The sequence below is a fragment of the Oryzias latipes genome, chromosome 19 (assembly GCF_002234675.1).
Source record: "Oryzias latipes chromosome 19, ASM223467v1".
NCBI lineage: Eukaryota > Metazoa > Chordata > Actinopteri > Beloniformes > Adrianichthyidae > Oryzias > Oryzias latipes.
In genome coordinates this window covers 14,163,849-14,180,655 of record NC_019877.2, presented here as the reverse complement: position 1 = coordinate 14,180,655, position 16,807 = coordinate 14,163,849, and the positions used below count along the sequence as shown (strand labels likewise).

Here is a 16,807-nt window from a genome sequence, read left to right as displayed (position 1 = left end):
TAAAAATACAGCTTATTTGATGTCTGAGACTTCCCAATGATCTAACGAAATGTTGCAGGTATGTAGAGTGTTTTGTATCTCACAGAATCATCTGCTGCTAAGTTTAGCCAAATTTGGATCAATTTACAGTTTATAAAGCAGACTTTTGGTAAGTCTCAAACCTACAGTATTTTTAAAGACCCCTTCTGATAAAAATTGTGTTTTTAACATATTATGGTGTCATTTTTCTGAAGATGGAGGACATAAATATATATTTAAAAAAGTATTTCTTTATTTAAATCGTTGAGAATCAGAAATAGACTAAAAAAAGGCAGTTTAACAAAAATTCCTATTTATTATGTTGAAGATACATTGGGTGGGCATTAAAGTCCCTTATCTGAACTCTCAGAAATAGTGAGGGGAAGGGGGGGGCGGGATTGCTCCTTGCCACCAGCACAACTTGGAGGTGAATTTCGAATGCACTCTTGCCGCTCTATGTCCTGGAAAATGACGCAAGTGTCATGGTGTCTCTGGCAGTCTCTCCTCCCCCTCCCCTCTCTGCTTCCTGATTTGGACCAGCTGTGAACACTCACCTCATCACCTGCCAGCCGTCAAACGGAGATCCAGCATTCATCGCCAGTTCGTTGCCCCTGATGGACTTCCAACCAAGAGTGTTCACCTGAGTCACACTACTCCAAGAGCAGCCTTATCCTCACTGAAAATCTGGAGAACTCCTAGCCACGCCAAATACCTCCAGCCATGCTGCAACTTCCAGCCAAGGCTTCCGTTCGTCACACCGTAATTTCCATATCTCCAACATCTTCACCCTTGGATACACATTCTGGAAAAAGAAATAAAAACTAAATTACTTACCATCTTACTCACCTGTGTTTCCTTCTGGGTTCCAGTGCCTGGGTCTGTCCCGCCTAGCTAGCCATGACAGCAAGATTTTTGATTTTGTTTCAAAATGGCTTAATTACATTTAAAAGACCACCGGAACACTTTTAAAATAGATCAAAAGTTAATCAAATTAGGACTTAGAAGAACCTTGATCACTTTCAGCTAGTGGAAGTCAATATTAAACTATATAAATTCTTTTTTTTAAAATAAAATCACCATTAAGAACAAGAAGGGATCCTCCATGTCTTTCCTCCTTTCTGGTCCTGTCATCGGTTTATTTTCTGACAGTGAATTGTTTCTTTGAGCCCCTTATAGTAGCTCAGGACTTTTTTCTGCAAAAAATAAGTCCAAATCCCATTGTGATTTATGTCAGAGTCATTCACTGTTGCGTCATTCGCCCCTTTTCCCCGGCCTCCAGGACTTTTTTTCATAGCAGTACACCCTCTTTGCTCGATTTTTCTTCATTCTACCATGGAGCTGGAAACTGAATAATGGTGTCACTTAAAATGGGACTAAGTAGCACTGAGAGGGCAATAAGACATCACGCAGTTTAGCAATACATAAAAATGGCTATTATAGTTAACTATGAAAAAAAGAACGGTAGACATAGGTCAGCAATTCTGATCCGTTTGAGCATAATGCTTTTCAATAAGAAGCAATGAGTAACTCCTCCTGTCATCGCTTCATTCCTGCAGCTTTTGGCCTTCTAAATGGTTTATTTGAATAAAAATATTTGCACGTTTGACTCAAAAACAAAATATTCCATTGAAAACTGACGGAGCAGCAAAAATGTGAAGAATTCCGGTCTATAATTGGAGAGGATTCATACATAAATACAAATACATTACATGGAATCACAAGAAATCAGTGAGACAGCTGCTTTTTTTCCTGTAAGAAAGAGGGAAATACTATCTTCATGGTTGTTGGAACACTCCTCCACCCAAGGGCCTGTAAGCAGGTGTAGGTCAATGGGGAGCACATTTCTCTTCCGCTCGTCCTTAAAATTGATGCTGTTTTTTTCTGTTTTTTTTAAGGTTTATGTCAATTAAAAAAGTCCCAAACTGTTTGCTCAGTGTCTTCTACCACTGCCATCTGTTTACAACAGCCTTACACAACTACATCATATTTTTATAAATTATTCATAGCAGAAAAAAATCAAAAAGGTGCATACGGACTATAAAAAAAAACAAAAAAAAGGTCGTGTGGAAAAAAAAAAGCCATAAATTTGAGATGTGCAAAAGAAAACTGCAATGTCTAACAGGGTGTTTGAGAAAAAAAATATCAATAGGTTAGAATCAAATGGGTATAAAAGTGGATCTTTATCAAATGAACATATCCATAGATTATCCTAAAAACTTTACTCACAGCTCACAACTTATTGTTGCGTTTAGCTAAAAAACAGAAATGCCTCCAATTCAAAGAAACTGAAAAAAATATATATTCTGTTCAATTTAAACAGGCAGGATTTATTAGATTATCCATCAGTTACAATTCAAGTTAGATTCATTTGATTTGACAGCAATGGATCTTTTAAGGTGGACTGTCACTGTGCTGTTGCTGTGTGTCTGCAGGATGATGGTGTTTGGAGTCCTGGCGCTGATCTTAAGCTGGACTTCTTTGGGAGCTGACCTGGCTACAGCTGTGGTGAGATGTTCACTCCCTCCTCCCCTGGATTTCTCCGTACTTTCTTATTAAATATAACATTTTCCCCCAGCAAACCAACTTTTATCAGAATCAGAATCTGAATCTTTATTGTTATTATGCAGTGAACAATGATTTTTTTCCCCCCAGCAGCTCTTTTCCAATAAATATTTTAAAAAAAGGCTTCTCGCTGCCCCATTTCAAACTATTCTCATGCTTGTTGCCTCATCAGGCTCTAATCTTAGAAAAAAACTACACTTTGGCACATTTTGAGTGACGTTTTTTATCACCAATTCTATTTCTAGTCATTCCAGTTTCCCAACCATAATAGTTTTACTAAAAACACAGAACTTTTTTCAACACAGCGGACATGAATGCATCTTCAGAGGTTTGTGTGGGTCCACCCCAACACTTTCTGCTGCGGAAAATCCGTCCTTCCCGCAGAAATCGCATTCCTGAATGATTAGACTGGGACAGGGTGATTTCTTAGCGGCCAACAATCGCAGCTGTTCAATCAATGAATAATCAGGTACTTTGATTTAAATGACCCATCGGAAGGTTTGTTTTTTCCTTAATGTAGCAAAAAATACTTTTACAATAGCTTTCTTTGAGTATAGGAGACTGAAAAAAGCCGCTTTTATGTAGATAAAGTAGTAGTGTGGGAATGGTGAGCAGGCCGTTCAAATCGCCAAGCATAGTGGTGGGAAGTGATGGTTTGAGATTATTTTGCTGCCACAACTATTTGGCACCTTGCAGATATTGATAAATCCTTGCCACAAGAAATTTTATTGATGTAAATGGAATGGTCTATTGTCACATTTTTGTTATGTGTAAGGCGCAGTAAGGGAGACAAAAGAGTCAGTCAGACTTTATGAACTGCGTTCACAGCAATTCTAGAACATATTTGAAACACGCTACACCTTAGCTGCCCAGAAGCGTTAGCTGTGCTAGCCTTTTCACAGCACCCGTAACTACCTAACCGTGTTTGAAACATGTATAAAAACCGACTGATACCACAAAAATAAAAGTTACTTTGACTACATTAACTCCCAACCTACTTACGAACACGTACATTTTTTTTGCTAAACTTTAGCCGTTAGTGTTTTTTTAAAACACCCAACCTTTTTGCATCAGAAATAATCCACACACAAGGCGCTCCAGATTAAAAGGCGCATGTTTTTTGAAAAAAATTAAGGCATTTAAATGCGCCTTATCATGTGGAAAATACGGTATTTAAACCCTAATTTCTGTAAAGAGTTACTTTTATATCGTTTGTTACAATATAAAGAACCTCATGAAAGTGTTCACTTTTAGAGAAAAACTCATTTCTGCTGGATTCCTTTAAAAAATGTTAATGAAAGACCACCTACAGGCTTACAAAAATACAAAGGGAAGACTTAAGACTACATCATCTGCATAAAAAAGTTCAGAAAACTGTTTTTGTGACTCGTGGGTTGCTGCTCATAGATAGTGGTACATCAAACATCCAGACTCATGAAGACATGATGTGACCAACAGTAACTGCTTTCCCCTCACTAATTCATTGCAATCCTGCCGACCTCCTGCATAAAGTGTCTGTTCTGTAGTGTTTAGCTCAGCCTGACCCTCCCTGGCTCATATGTCCATAGCCGTCCTGTCTGTAAACATCCTCTGTGCAATTCAAACCTTTATTCGCATTGCTCTTTCAGACGAGGCCATTGTGAGTGAGCAGATGATATTCATAGAAATGAGTCATCTCTTGCTGTGGGCTTGCAGGGATGCACAGTTACACTGCTGACCTTGTGGAGTCGTTTTATGCGGCTGAAGCAAGTGCTTCTGTTTCACTTACATTGTTTGCTGCTTCTGTTTGTGGAAAAACAGAAATATTGAGCCTGAAGAGAATAACACACAAGTAAGCAGCCACTTTGAGGAACAAACTAAACACGAAGGACAATTTCATTCTTAATTAGAGAGCAAACTCAAGGTTTAAAAAGCTTATTTTACTGGGTTGTTTGTCTCTGTTTGATGACAAAAACTTAGCTGCTGTAGCTTTTACCCCGATTTTTATCTGATAAGAGCACAAATTCCAAGAAAAAACAAATGTTTATTTGTTAAAGACATTTAAAGTTAAGTAGTTAAGAGAAGCTAATTTCTATTTACATTTTAACCCTTTATCAGATTTTCTGCAATTAAGCATAAAAAAAGGCCTTGCCAAAAATTCCTAAAGTTACTGTCGCTGAGGCGTGTTTTCTCAAACTACAATTATCTTGCTATTGAAAATCTTTCTTTATAAGATTATTTTTCTTGCAGGACAGAAAATAAGACCGTATAAAATACTATACATTTTGGTAACATTTTCTGCTATGTGAAAGATAACTGTGCTTAAAATTAAGAATAGAATGAAATAGATGTTTACTGTCATAAATTAAGATTCAAAACAATAAAATACATAGAATTGTTCTGCGGATGATATTATCCTTAGAATATTTAAATTTCCTTTTTAAAAAAAAAAAAAAAAAAAGTCAAATTAAAGCAAATTATAAATTTAAAAAAAGTGTTTCTAATTTTGATAAGTTGATTCAATTCAACTTGATTCAATTACAATATAATTGATAATATAATTTGATAAGTTGTAATTTTGTTTTGTTACTTAAATACTTCTTATTTAATGTTAAAACTTAGAATTTAGACCCTCCTTTACATTGTTTTGTCACACAGCGTATAAATGTTTTATATTCTAGTCTCATTTTCGTGGTAACTTCACTTATTGGCAGATTTTGGCAGAAATAATAAAACTATAGGAGGACCGCAGCTGGACTTGTACCTGGAAGCTTGAGAAATGTGATGAAAAAGCCTTTTCAAGAAATTGTAACGTGCATTCTCTGACAATCACAGGCGCCCCGTCAGGAATTCTCCCACAATACTGCTGAACTCCTTGAAATTCCCGTTTCCAGCAAACAAGTTCGGCTTGGCTGATAAATTCAGCCTTGCTGATCTCCTGTCTTTGTGCGGGGCTCATTAGCCAAACCCCCAGAGAAGGTTAGGCTCCACAGCCTCGTTGGTCCTGAGCACGGGGGACATTTGGCATGCAGAGCACAGCGTTAAGAAAACACCACTTTTATTGGTTTGGTCAGGGAAGGATTCTAGGAAAAGTGTGGATGAGTGACAGAAGTGAATAGCATTCTCGTCTGTTGAAGAAGCTCATGAGGGCAGCGTTATTTCCTCCTGGATGTCAAAAAACTGAAATATTAATGACAAGTCGATGACTCAGTATGGAGGAGCTCACACACTTTCCATTTGTTTTTAGGGCACAAGCGATTTCTGCGTGTCTCCGGATAAGTTCATCATGAGTCAGACAAAAGGGATCATCAGTGCTGGTGAGCTTTAATCTGAAGTATCTTTAAAAATGATCAAATGTAGTGTTTTTTTTCCTAATTTTTTTTTTTTTTTTTACAGACATTGTTCATTATTACCTGTACTGCAACCAGACTCTTTCCAACCCCTTCCAGCAGGTAGGAAACATGTTCCATTCAAGTCATCACCACTTTGACAAGAAAATTAGAATTTTTTACAGATACTTTTCAGCTAAAACTTTGAAATAAGTGAATATAAAGTCAATTCTTTAGTTCAGTTCTTCAAAAAATACATAAAAATAAGTCACATCAAATTCTTTTGTGCATAAGCCCAGATGAATTTGAAATAAAATTTAAGCAAAACATACAATAATAGTCTTCATTAAATATGGTTATGAAGAAGAATATTGATGACCATTAAAGGTATGTAATGCCAGATGTAGATTATACTGTATAACTTAAGGTATATTGTTAGGGGTAGGATTAAAAAAGTTTGAACCTCTTCCTACTCCATTTCAAACTAAATATTGATGTCATTTACATTAATTTATAATCTATATAAAATGTTCTTTTGTTGTTTTCTTTAGTTGTTTTTTACTGTTTTCTATGTAGCGTTCGAAATAAAAATGTACAAAAAAAAATGTTTTTTTTTTTTCTCTTAGCCCCGATCCGATTTCGATGATTTGATTTTAAGGATCAGACTAAAGAGACTCCAATCTCCCTCCAATGTTTTAGTAACATGTTAAAAAAATGAACAAACGCAAAGAAGCAGATCCCACGAGGGCGTATAAGGGTGACCATGAAGGGAAAATAGAAATGAATATACATTGTAATAGTGTGAGAAAAAAGTCCTAATTATTTTGAATAAACATGTAAAATTATGAGTAAAAGACTCAGTATTTTATGATAATAAAGCGATAATTTAATAAACTATCATTTTAAAATTGACGAAAAAAAGATTCTTGACCCCATAAGGGGTGGATTTCTGGCCGGAGCACGACAACATTTACGCACTTGGCAGAATGGTTGCAGTGGTGATACTTTATGGCATCACCATAAATGGTCGGCACATAATGTAGAGGTAGCTTACACAACCAAAATTATTTTCAAAAAACACGTCTTTTACCTTATGAAATTACACATTTTTTTCTTTTAATTTGACAAGTTTATTCTCGTATATTAAGATCCATATTTCCCCAATTTTTTATTTTACTAAGCTTTTATTTTATTATTCTTTTTTCATTTGACACTTCAATAGAGAACGTTAACAATCAAGTGAAAATAGTGCAACCATCAACTACAAAAAAGTATTTAACTATTAACTAATAAAAATAGGTGTTAAAGTGAGAAAATGTGGTTTCGGATCTTCAGAACTTTTGAACATTTTTGATCACGTGTTTGAAATCTCCATTAAAACTCAACATTTTAAATGACTTTTTAATTGTTGTTGTAGCATAAATATGATGATGATTAATCATGATTAGCTCATAGCAAAGGAACCATGTACTCATTTCAGTTGTTTTTTAAAGGGTTATCAATTTTTTTTTCTCCTTTTCCAGAGCTTGCACTTTAGAGACAGTCCCTTGGCAGCTGTCTCACTGTCGTTTCATTTTAGTTGCTTTAAAAATTAAAAATAAACCTTTAATCTTTTCCAGGTCTTCTGTTTTTTTGCTTTAAGACAAACCACTAGAGACACTTGCTGTCAGTTTAAAACGATTTTTAAAAGAGTTATTTAGCCGGGAAGTCTGAATCTGTGAATATCTCGTAAAGCTTTCCGAACTTTTTTTGTGCGCTTCTGTTTAGACTAGCGCTTTCGTCTGCTGCACTTAATGGCAATAAAAGGTTGTGATCCGTTCATGATATCCAGACTCCTATTAGAGTATAGTATAGTAAATAAGCCTGAGGAGTAATATAAATAAGAATAAAAGAAATATCCGATCCTTGATCGGGAAGCAACATCCAGTTTTGATTGAGTCTGAAGCTACGCGATCAGGTCAGATTTCCGATCACATCATCGGATTGGGTCATCCCTAAATTTGAAATAAAAACATGATTTTTTTTTCCCCAAAATGTTTGTGCTTGGAGATAATTTCCAAAGCTTCTCAGGCTTTACCTATGCCGGCCTCCTCCTCCTTGTCCTGCACTGTCTGTTCGAGTTAAATCTAAACTGTAAGTCACAATTGCCAAGCATCCGAGTATAATCCCTCAAACTATCCCTCTTTCTGCACCCCCCCCCCCCCTTATGAAATGGCACAGAACTGCCAAGGCAAATGCTATGAAATTGCTGATTAGACGGCGCGTCCTCCTCTATCCATTTCTCTGAGCACGGGGGAATGGGGATTGCGGCTAACATTGCCGACTTCCCCACTAAGCAGTTAAGTCGATTTCTGCCAGCTGCAGCCCCGCTGAACCAACGCAGATCTTATTACCTGGATCCCGCCGACACGGCCTGCAGAGCACAGCACGGGATCACAGCAGCAGAGGGCAGGCGAGAACTGTCCTGCCTGATAAACAAAGCCAGCACTTGTTTCTTAACTACAGGGAGAGCCAACAGGTGTGAAGAAAAGAAAAAAAGCTGATTGGTTGACTTTTTCTCTTAATCTTTCTTCTGTCCATCTTGCTCCTGTTTGCCTGCAGTGGAGCAGCAGCGCTCCATTGATCAGTGTTTGTCTGGCGTTGCATTGAATTTGGCATCAGCCTCACTTCTTCTTGTGTGTTTCTGCTTCTGCATCTTCCACCAGATATTTTGGGGGGGGTTATTTTTTACTCCTTTCATCCGTTTTAAATAAAGACGGTTCTGTAGAAAACTTCAGACCAAAGTTAATGAAGCCATGAAGACTTACAACAGCTGAGCTGGATGGTTTGAATGTTTATTTGTGAATTAAATACCTTTTTAGCCATTTAAATCTACTATTTCTCAATCCAGTGCCCGAGGAAATGTCGCTAAAGTCTCTCCAAAAAAACAATGGGCATTACTAGATTGGGAAACGGACCACAATGCATTGCTTTTGACGGATTTTTCATGTGAAAAACAGATATATTTTAACTTATTAGATAATCATTGCATCCCTACTGCGTACAATTTGGTTTACAGTTTCAGTGTTGAATATGTGATGTGCAACATTTAAAAAAGGCTTATTAAATTAAAAAAGACATTTTCTGATTTTGATTTATTTTATTTTATTCTTTTGTTAGGCACAAATAAAATAAAATAAATAAAAACAACTTCTAGGTCTCTTCATAATAATTCAGGAGTTAAAGCTAATTATTAAAAAAATAACAAACCCCCATCACCAAAAAAATAAAATAAAAAACAGAAAAGTAGCTAGCTTAAATAGCTGTGTATGTCACTATTTATGGTAATTAATTTAGCTTTAAATAATTGTTTGTATATAGAATATGCATGTTTTTTTATCTAAAATGTGATTAAATACCTGCTACATTACCATTGGCCACATGGTAGCTAAAAATGAACTAATTAGTTAAGTGTAATAGTGTAATTTGGACACCACTCTTTTATGCAGACTATGACATCACTGATATCCCAAAGTTAAAACCTAATAAATATAAACATTGGACTATTTAAGAATCAGCTGTTTTTGTTATATCTTATAAAAAATAATACATTTTTCAAATGAAAAATTGTTCAAGTCTAATGCATTGTGGTCTACATTCACCAATCTAGTGAGCATTGATGCACACTGGTTTTTCCCAGAGACTTCTGGGAAATTTCTTGGGCACTGAATCTTGGAAATCTTAAATAGGAACCACCACTAAAAAAAGGCAAACGCCCCTATAGTGCACTGAGTACAGTGAACAGTGAAGGATTTTTTTCCTTTTGTTTGTACATAATTTATTTGCATCCTTTTCTTTCTGCTTTTCATTTCTTGCAGCCTCTGACCATCTTCCAGAGGTCTCTCACCACCATGCAGATCCAGATCCAGGGTCTCCTGCAGATCGCAGTGCCTCTGTTTCCCACAGCCGAGGTATCGATAAAAAAAAAAAAAGGAAATGCTCTTCTTCCAACTCCTCCATGAATATTAAGTGGCATGACATTCCAACACAGAGAGATCTCCTGGGTATCCAGCGTTTGCTGAACTCCTCAGAGGCCAGTCTGCACCAGCTTACCGCCCTGCTGGACTGCAGGGGCCTTAACAAGGTTTGATCACCACAGGAGCTGAAACTAGGCCACCTTGAGGCCATGTGATGTTCAGAATTGCCAAGTAGCTTGTGAATAACGATGAGAACACATCATTTTTTCCATTCCTGGAAGAAAAAAAAACTGTTTGTATTTGTGTGAATGCCTTAGGACTATCTTGATGCAATGGTGGGAGTGTGCTATGATGGGGTGGAGGGTTTGCTGTACCTCTGCCTCTTCTCCATCCTTGCGGCCTGTGCCTTTACTGTCATGCTGTGTGCCATTCCCAGGGCGTGGAGGCAAATCGCCTGCAGGTCAGCGGCACCCTGCGTTTTAAAATGCAGCTGATTATTTCAAGTCCTGAAAAACTTTATTAAAACTTTATTAAAAGGGAACGAGATTACGATGACATTGATGAAGAGGACCCGTTCAACCCTCGGGCAAGGAGAATGGGCTCCCAGAACCCCAACCATACCAACCTGCACAGCTTCTGCAGCTACAGCAGCAGCATGGGCAGCCAGAACAGCCTGCACCCGCCTGCTCCCGCCGTCTCCACCGCCCCCATGTCTGAATACATGTGAGTGGAATGCACATGTATCACATCTTCTGACGATCCCGAAAGCGCCTGACCCTGTGCGTTCCGAATCTCCCTGCAGGAACCAAGCTGCTCTTTTTGGGGGAAATCCACGCTACGAAAACGTGCCTCTGATTGGACGAGGCTCCCCACCGCCATCGGTGCGTTGGGTTCCAGAACCCAAACCTTTTTCATAATTTTTTTTTCTTTTACACAAAGTTCAACCTTTCTAGTGCAGCAAATCCTTTCAGTTTTTTTTCTTTTTACTTGTGCCTTTGTCAATGTTTTAAACAGTTTTTTATGAGCTAAAATAAACTAATGCAGTTTAATATTTAGTTAATATTTATTTAATATTTAGAAAGGACACCATTTGACCTCTAAAGCATAATTCCTTAGAGAAAATGACAGGTCCCAACTTTCTGACTTCTGTCTTGACGGATTTTCTCCTTCACTGATCACATTTACACCCTGCTGAGTTCTCACTGCCAAAATTATATCCAAATAAATTTTTCATCAACCACAGCCTCTTGATATTATCTTGCAACCAGGTTTATTTAAAACATATCTATTTTTGTGTTTGCTTTTCCTTTAGATGCATTTTTTTTTAGAAATTCTGCCAGTCATAAGTATATGATGTAATTTCCTCTGCCTTATTATTTCTCTTCTAGTTAACACTGCGAAGTAATGCATATTTTGGTTTCTCTCCTTACTATAACTGTGCAGAATCATGCAATCATCTTTGGCTAACATCTTCTTATTTATTTTTTTCTATTTGTTTGTTTGTTTTTCACGTGCGTCTTTGTCTGTATCTTTCATTTCTATTTTTCTTTCTATTTTTTGTATCAACTTTTGGAGATATACTCTCAGCAATATAGAAATCGAGTAAGTCTTTTCTTTTCTACTCTTCCTCAGGATCACCTCCCTGTTCTTCCTTTTTCTGTCTGTTGGCTCTCGGTCCACTTTGTGCAGCTTTTCCTGTTTGCATGACTTTTCTCCACATCCTCTTTGAGTTGCTGTCAGGCGCTGATGCTCTGTTTCCCCCTGGTGTTCAGTAGGTGGTACTGCAGCATCACCCTCACGCAGTGCATGCAGTCTTCTTCCACTTTCAGAAGCAGCATTTAAAGAAACAGGGTGAATTAAATACATTCAGGGATATGTTTGACTTGTTGTTAGTTTGAATTCACATATGAATTGGTTTGTTTGGGTGAATCTCATAGAAATAACTTAAAGGAATATTCCACTATTTATCTCATTGATAAATTGTTAAAAACGTTTTGGCTTCATTCTAAAAGCTTAAACTTCCACTCCAATCATGTTTTGATCTGTCTTAAAAGTGTTCCCAGTGGTCTTCTAATAATCATGATGTAGTTTTAGGCAATATAAAATACCTGTGTCCTTTTCTAGGACATAGTTTCTGCAGACCAGCAGTAGTTCATTGAAAATTTGCGTCTGAGTTATTGCTGGGATCGTTGGTGCGGAGTAAGCCCACCTCCCTTTCCTTCTCACACCCCAAACCTATCATTAGCAGTGCAAAAAATATGGCAACAGTATTGGAGCCATCCAGCCGTACAGTTTTGAGCCAGATGCCAGCTCAGACGAGGAAATTTGAATAAAGAAACACTCAGAGACAAAATTTGAAGTTTAATTTTCTTTTTTATATGCCCTCCATCATGAGATGTTAAAAACCCCTAAAAAAATGCAATTCTTATCAGAGTCTTAAAAGATATGTCCCAAAATCTGTGCTGTGAACTGAAGCCACTTCCTGTTTTTGTTCCCTGCAAAACCGAATAATTAGTGGACTATTCTGTTAAGTAACTTTTTCCTCCTGAACTTCCACCCACAGCTCTGCAAAACATCCTCACCCACTGACTTGAAGTGTTTCCTGTTTCCTCCACAGTACTCTCCCACTATGAGGGCCACCTATCTGTCCATGACCGAACAACAGAGTAGACATTTTGGAAATGACTTTCAAGCATAGAATGCTTTAAAGGAAGTGAGCATCACACATCTTCGATGGAGAGGACGAGAAGCCAGAACTCCAGCCTGCATTACCTCAGGCGACCTTTCCCTGCTTTTTGTTTTTTTCAACTCCTTACTTCTTTTTTTTTTCTTTTTAACCAGCTCTGATATTGTTCTTGTGTTCTCACGACACAAGTTTGAAGTGTGTGTTACTTCAGAAGATTCAGGTCTCCAAAGAGCACACTGTCCGGTGTGAACATCCCCGCATTGACTCCTTTCGTTGTGTTGTTGAACATTTGTGAAGCACAAACAGAGCAGGTGAGGAAACACACCTGCAAGTCGAGCTTTACGTCTGCACGCCCTGCAGATGAGACTACTTTGTGACCACTCCTGTAAATAAGTTGTACGATAACAGACAGTTGTTTTAATCTGAGTTTCTTTTAAACTGTGTGCAGTTTTTATTTTTTTAGTTTTTTCTAATTTAGTGTGAAAATGTCACCTTTTTTTTTTAAAGTATTTTCTAAAAAAGGTTGTTAAATCATATTTTTTTGCTGATTAAATCACTATAGTATGAGCTGCTCAAACACTGATAAATAATATAATCCAAAATATTTTTCATGGGTTTCAAACATCCAAAAAGCACATGCGTGTACTGACTAACAGTTTTTATATTTTAGGAGATTTAAATGCAAGCACTGTTGTTTCTTTAGCATGTTCCACTGTACAAACACTGAGATTGGTGCTTCATTTTCTGTGTGACCCCAGAGGTAAGCAGTTCTTTGTGAGCTGAATAAACACAATTTTATGAAATTATTTCTTCTGTTTAGATGATTTTTATGCAAAAAAAACTAAGACTAATTCATTTTCTAATTAATTAGTTATCACTTGGAAATGCCATTCAATTCATCAAACATATGGATTCCTTTAAAGTAGGCACGGATTTATGGGGGGATGGTGGAATATCGGGAAGAGCAATTTCCCTCCAAGACCATAAGCCTTTATGAATGTGTATATATATATATATATATATATATATATATATATATATATATATATATATATATATATATATATATATATATATATATATATATATATATATATATATATTCTCCTTTGAGCTAATGTCTTAGAACTTTTATGTTGAATGTTCTTCCTGACACTGCATTTACCCGGCTTGGAACAGGCACAAGCAGGACATGGGTCTGTGCCCTGTTGAGGCTGCGTTTATCTAGATGTAAATGGCTAACTGGAGTTACCCCCCCACCACCCCCACCCCACCCCCCATCGATTGACAGATACTCCTAAACCTGCTTTAGGTGGAAGAGGTGTGGCCTTCTAACAAGCTGGCTTCCTGAGGACATCTGGTTCCAACATTGCAGACGTATGTCCGACTTCATGTGGTTGGAAGCGGAAACAAAGCATTTTCTATGGGTGACATTACACTTGATTATATTATACTGTCCATCCTTACATTTCATTATGTCCTTTATCTTATTTTTTGTGTGCGTGTTTTTTTTTTTTTTTTTCATTTTTTTGTCAGGTTTTATTGTCATTTTTAATCTTTAGTTAATTGTGGATTTTTGCAGGACTTCACATTTGGGGGGGGGGGGGGTCATTGCCCCCATTGTCCATGCATATATACAGCCTTGCTGTAACCCTTGTGCAATCCTAGGCACTTTAACATTGGGAGTTGGGTCATCTAGACCCACTCGACAGTGCTCTGAACCTTTTTTCTTCAATGATTTGTGATCTTCACTGGTGTCCATGGATTACATGAAATCTTTCCACCTTTATCCACCTTTGTCATGTTAGGAATAACACGTCAATGTAAGGGTGGGTTATCTAAGATAGCACAAGCGTTTTAATAGATTGAAACTCACTTAAAGCCATGTTTGGTAAATACCTGAAAAGTGCTCTTTCATCCAGCAGATGTCAGCATGTGGCTGAAGAAATGCTGCAGATTCACTTGACAGTTGCCTGCTTGATAAGAGGTGCACCAAAGGCAGAATAGAAAATGAGTGCATTGGTTAGATTTGAAGAAAAAGAAAACATTTACATTACATCCTGCTTTCAGTTTCTTTCCAACACGTCCAACATGTGCCCCCATAGTTGGTAACTACATTTCAGTGACTTTAAAAAAAAAGTTTAATCAGGTTGTTTGAGGCTGTTTTTAATTAGGCCTAATAATACCTATATTAACAACAATGTAAGAAACTAATTTACGCACCCCTATGTAGGCATGCAGGTAAATGTGCAGTACATGTCCGAAGTCCTATATGCATGCACATACATGTTTAAGCATTCATCCCTATATGGGAACGCACGTATATGTGAATATGTGCAACGAAATGTGCATGCGAGAAGCTTTATATAGGCATGCACATACATGTGCATGCGCGCCCCCCTATAAAGACACTGACATACATGTGCACACACGCACACTTGTACAGGCATGCACGTCCATGTGTACGTGCAAAGTTTGTATGGGCATGAACGTCTATGTGTATGCGTGCAGCTTTCTAAGAACATGCACGTACATGTTCATGCTTGAAATCCTATTTATGCTTGCACTTACATGTGCACCAAAGCACGCATGCATCATCATATAGGCACGCACACATATGTAAATGCACGAATCCCTCAATGTACATACGCACAGCCTCACAGTGATTCACATACATGTAAACGCATGTGCAAGCGTGCAGCACTATGTAGGCTCGCACATACATGTGCAGGCGCGCACAGTGGCGGTTTATGAAATGGGCGTCATGGGCGGTCGCCCAGGGCAGCACTCTCCAGGGGCGACACGGCCAAGGGGAAAAAAATCCTTCATTATTTCCTTTCTGTAATATAAATAGCGGAGCACCTCCATTCCCGTTATCTGAAGGCTCATTTTAAATGTCAAACAGTGCCCTCTGCTGCAGGACACTGAAATTTGCACCCTCACCTCTTTGCTGTACTTCTTTGGAATATAACAAGTCGAAAAATGCCAGAGGGGGGCGCAATTCACTGGTGGCTGGGTGAATCACACACACAGGTAATAAGGAGTATTTTTCCGTCTAACAGTCATCTCTAGCTCGAACTACTTTCACCAAATTACAGACTGCATTCACCACAAATGTCTTTTTTAAACCCAATTCCAATCTTTCAAACAAACTATAGTAAGTATTGATTTAGCCCGAGGCCAAGCTGATGTGAAAACGGTAGTTGGTGTCAGAAGAGGCTGACTTGGTTAGTTTCGTGAGTGCGATAAAATGAAAAGGACAAATTTAGAAAAAAGAAGAAAGAAGACCAAGCGAAACGTGAAAAGGACAAAGGTATGACATTGAACATTGTTAATGTCATTAGCCTAAGACAACTTTTCTAAATATGCAAAATAAATGTAAATAGTTATGCTAAGGCTATTGTTAGCCTATACTTCTATTTAATCCCAACTCAATTTGTGCAATAAATTCTGCTAGTTAAATACAATTATATATTCACTCATATCCAACCAATTTTTATTAATTCCTTCACTCGTGCTTTTATTAAAATAGCATAATACGACATAATGACCTGCTGTCCTGTTATTTAGATATTTGTAATGACACATATTTAGTACTTTGTCTCTTATTCTCAGTATTATTAGAATTACTTTGTGGTGGTTATTGTCAGAAATTGCATTAAAAATATACAGTTTCAATCCCCTTTACTTTGGTATATTTGTCCAAAAATATTTTTTAAGAATGTTCTATTTTTCCTGTTATATTAGATGCACTTCTAAAAGTCAAACATCAGAATTGCACATCATTGTAAATTACTAGTGTAGTATATAAGGTAAAGATATTTTCATAGTCAGTCACAGTGTGTACATAATTTCATAAAATGTACAACAATCCAAAATGCCTAAATAAATTCCAACAACACAACAACAGATGTGCCTTTTAAGGATTACAAACAACACACAAAAATCGCACTGACCCAGCTAACTGGCCCTTATCCATGACTAATAGGGATCAAACACATCTGGTTTGCAGAGGACAGATTGAGGTGCCATCCACATTTGTTTTTCCCAGGAATGACAATGGTGGAAGAAGTTGCCATAATAACCAGTACTTAAAAAAACGTTATTTAGTGGAGAAGAGAGGAAAAGAGATGAAACATGATTGGTGAAGAAGAAAAATGACTGGAAGCATGCTAGTTCTTTTATCACCTCACATGGCAATGGTCCAGATCATATCCACTGTATGAAAACTTGGAAAAAATTAGCTGTAGGGATAAAAAAAGATAAAGCTAATCAAA

The 16,807-nt window shown here is 37.3% G+C and overlaps 1 protein-coding gene across 2 annotated transcripts in view; it reads left to right on the top strand.

Annotated features, from left to right (window-relative positions):
- Positions 1 to 13,336, top strand: part of ttyh2 (tweety family member 2) — a 60,727-nt gene extending 47,391 nt beyond the window's left edge. Inside the window, exons 7-16 of one of the 2 annotated variants that reach the window (XM_023949258.1) lie at positions 2,451 to 2,523; positions 5,807 to 5,876; positions 5,956 to 6,011; positions 9,746 to 9,838; positions 9,919 to 10,011; positions 10,162 to 10,304; positions 10,382 to 10,567; positions 10,647 to 10,725; positions 11,420 to 11,446; positions 12,462 to 13,336. In XM_023949258.1, coding sequence (XP_023805026.1) covers positions 2,451 to 2,523; positions 5,807 to 5,876; positions 5,956 to 6,011; positions 9,746 to 9,838; positions 9,919 to 10,011; positions 10,162 to 10,304; positions 10,382 to 10,567; positions 10,647 to 10,725; positions 11,420 to 11,446; positions 12,462 to 12,542 — 901 coding nt within the window. In that variant the 3' untranslated portion in view covers positions 12,543 to 13,336. The remainder of the gene's footprint in view (positions 1 to 2,450; positions 2,524 to 5,806; positions 5,877 to 5,955; positions 6,012 to 9,745; positions 9,839 to 9,918; positions 10,012 to 10,161; positions 10,305 to 10,381; positions 10,568 to 10,646; positions 10,726 to 11,419; positions 11,447 to 12,461) is intronic. The other variant, XM_023949259.1, reaches the window with a different exon arrangement.
- Positions 13,337 to 16,807: the final 3,471 nt, after the last annotated feature.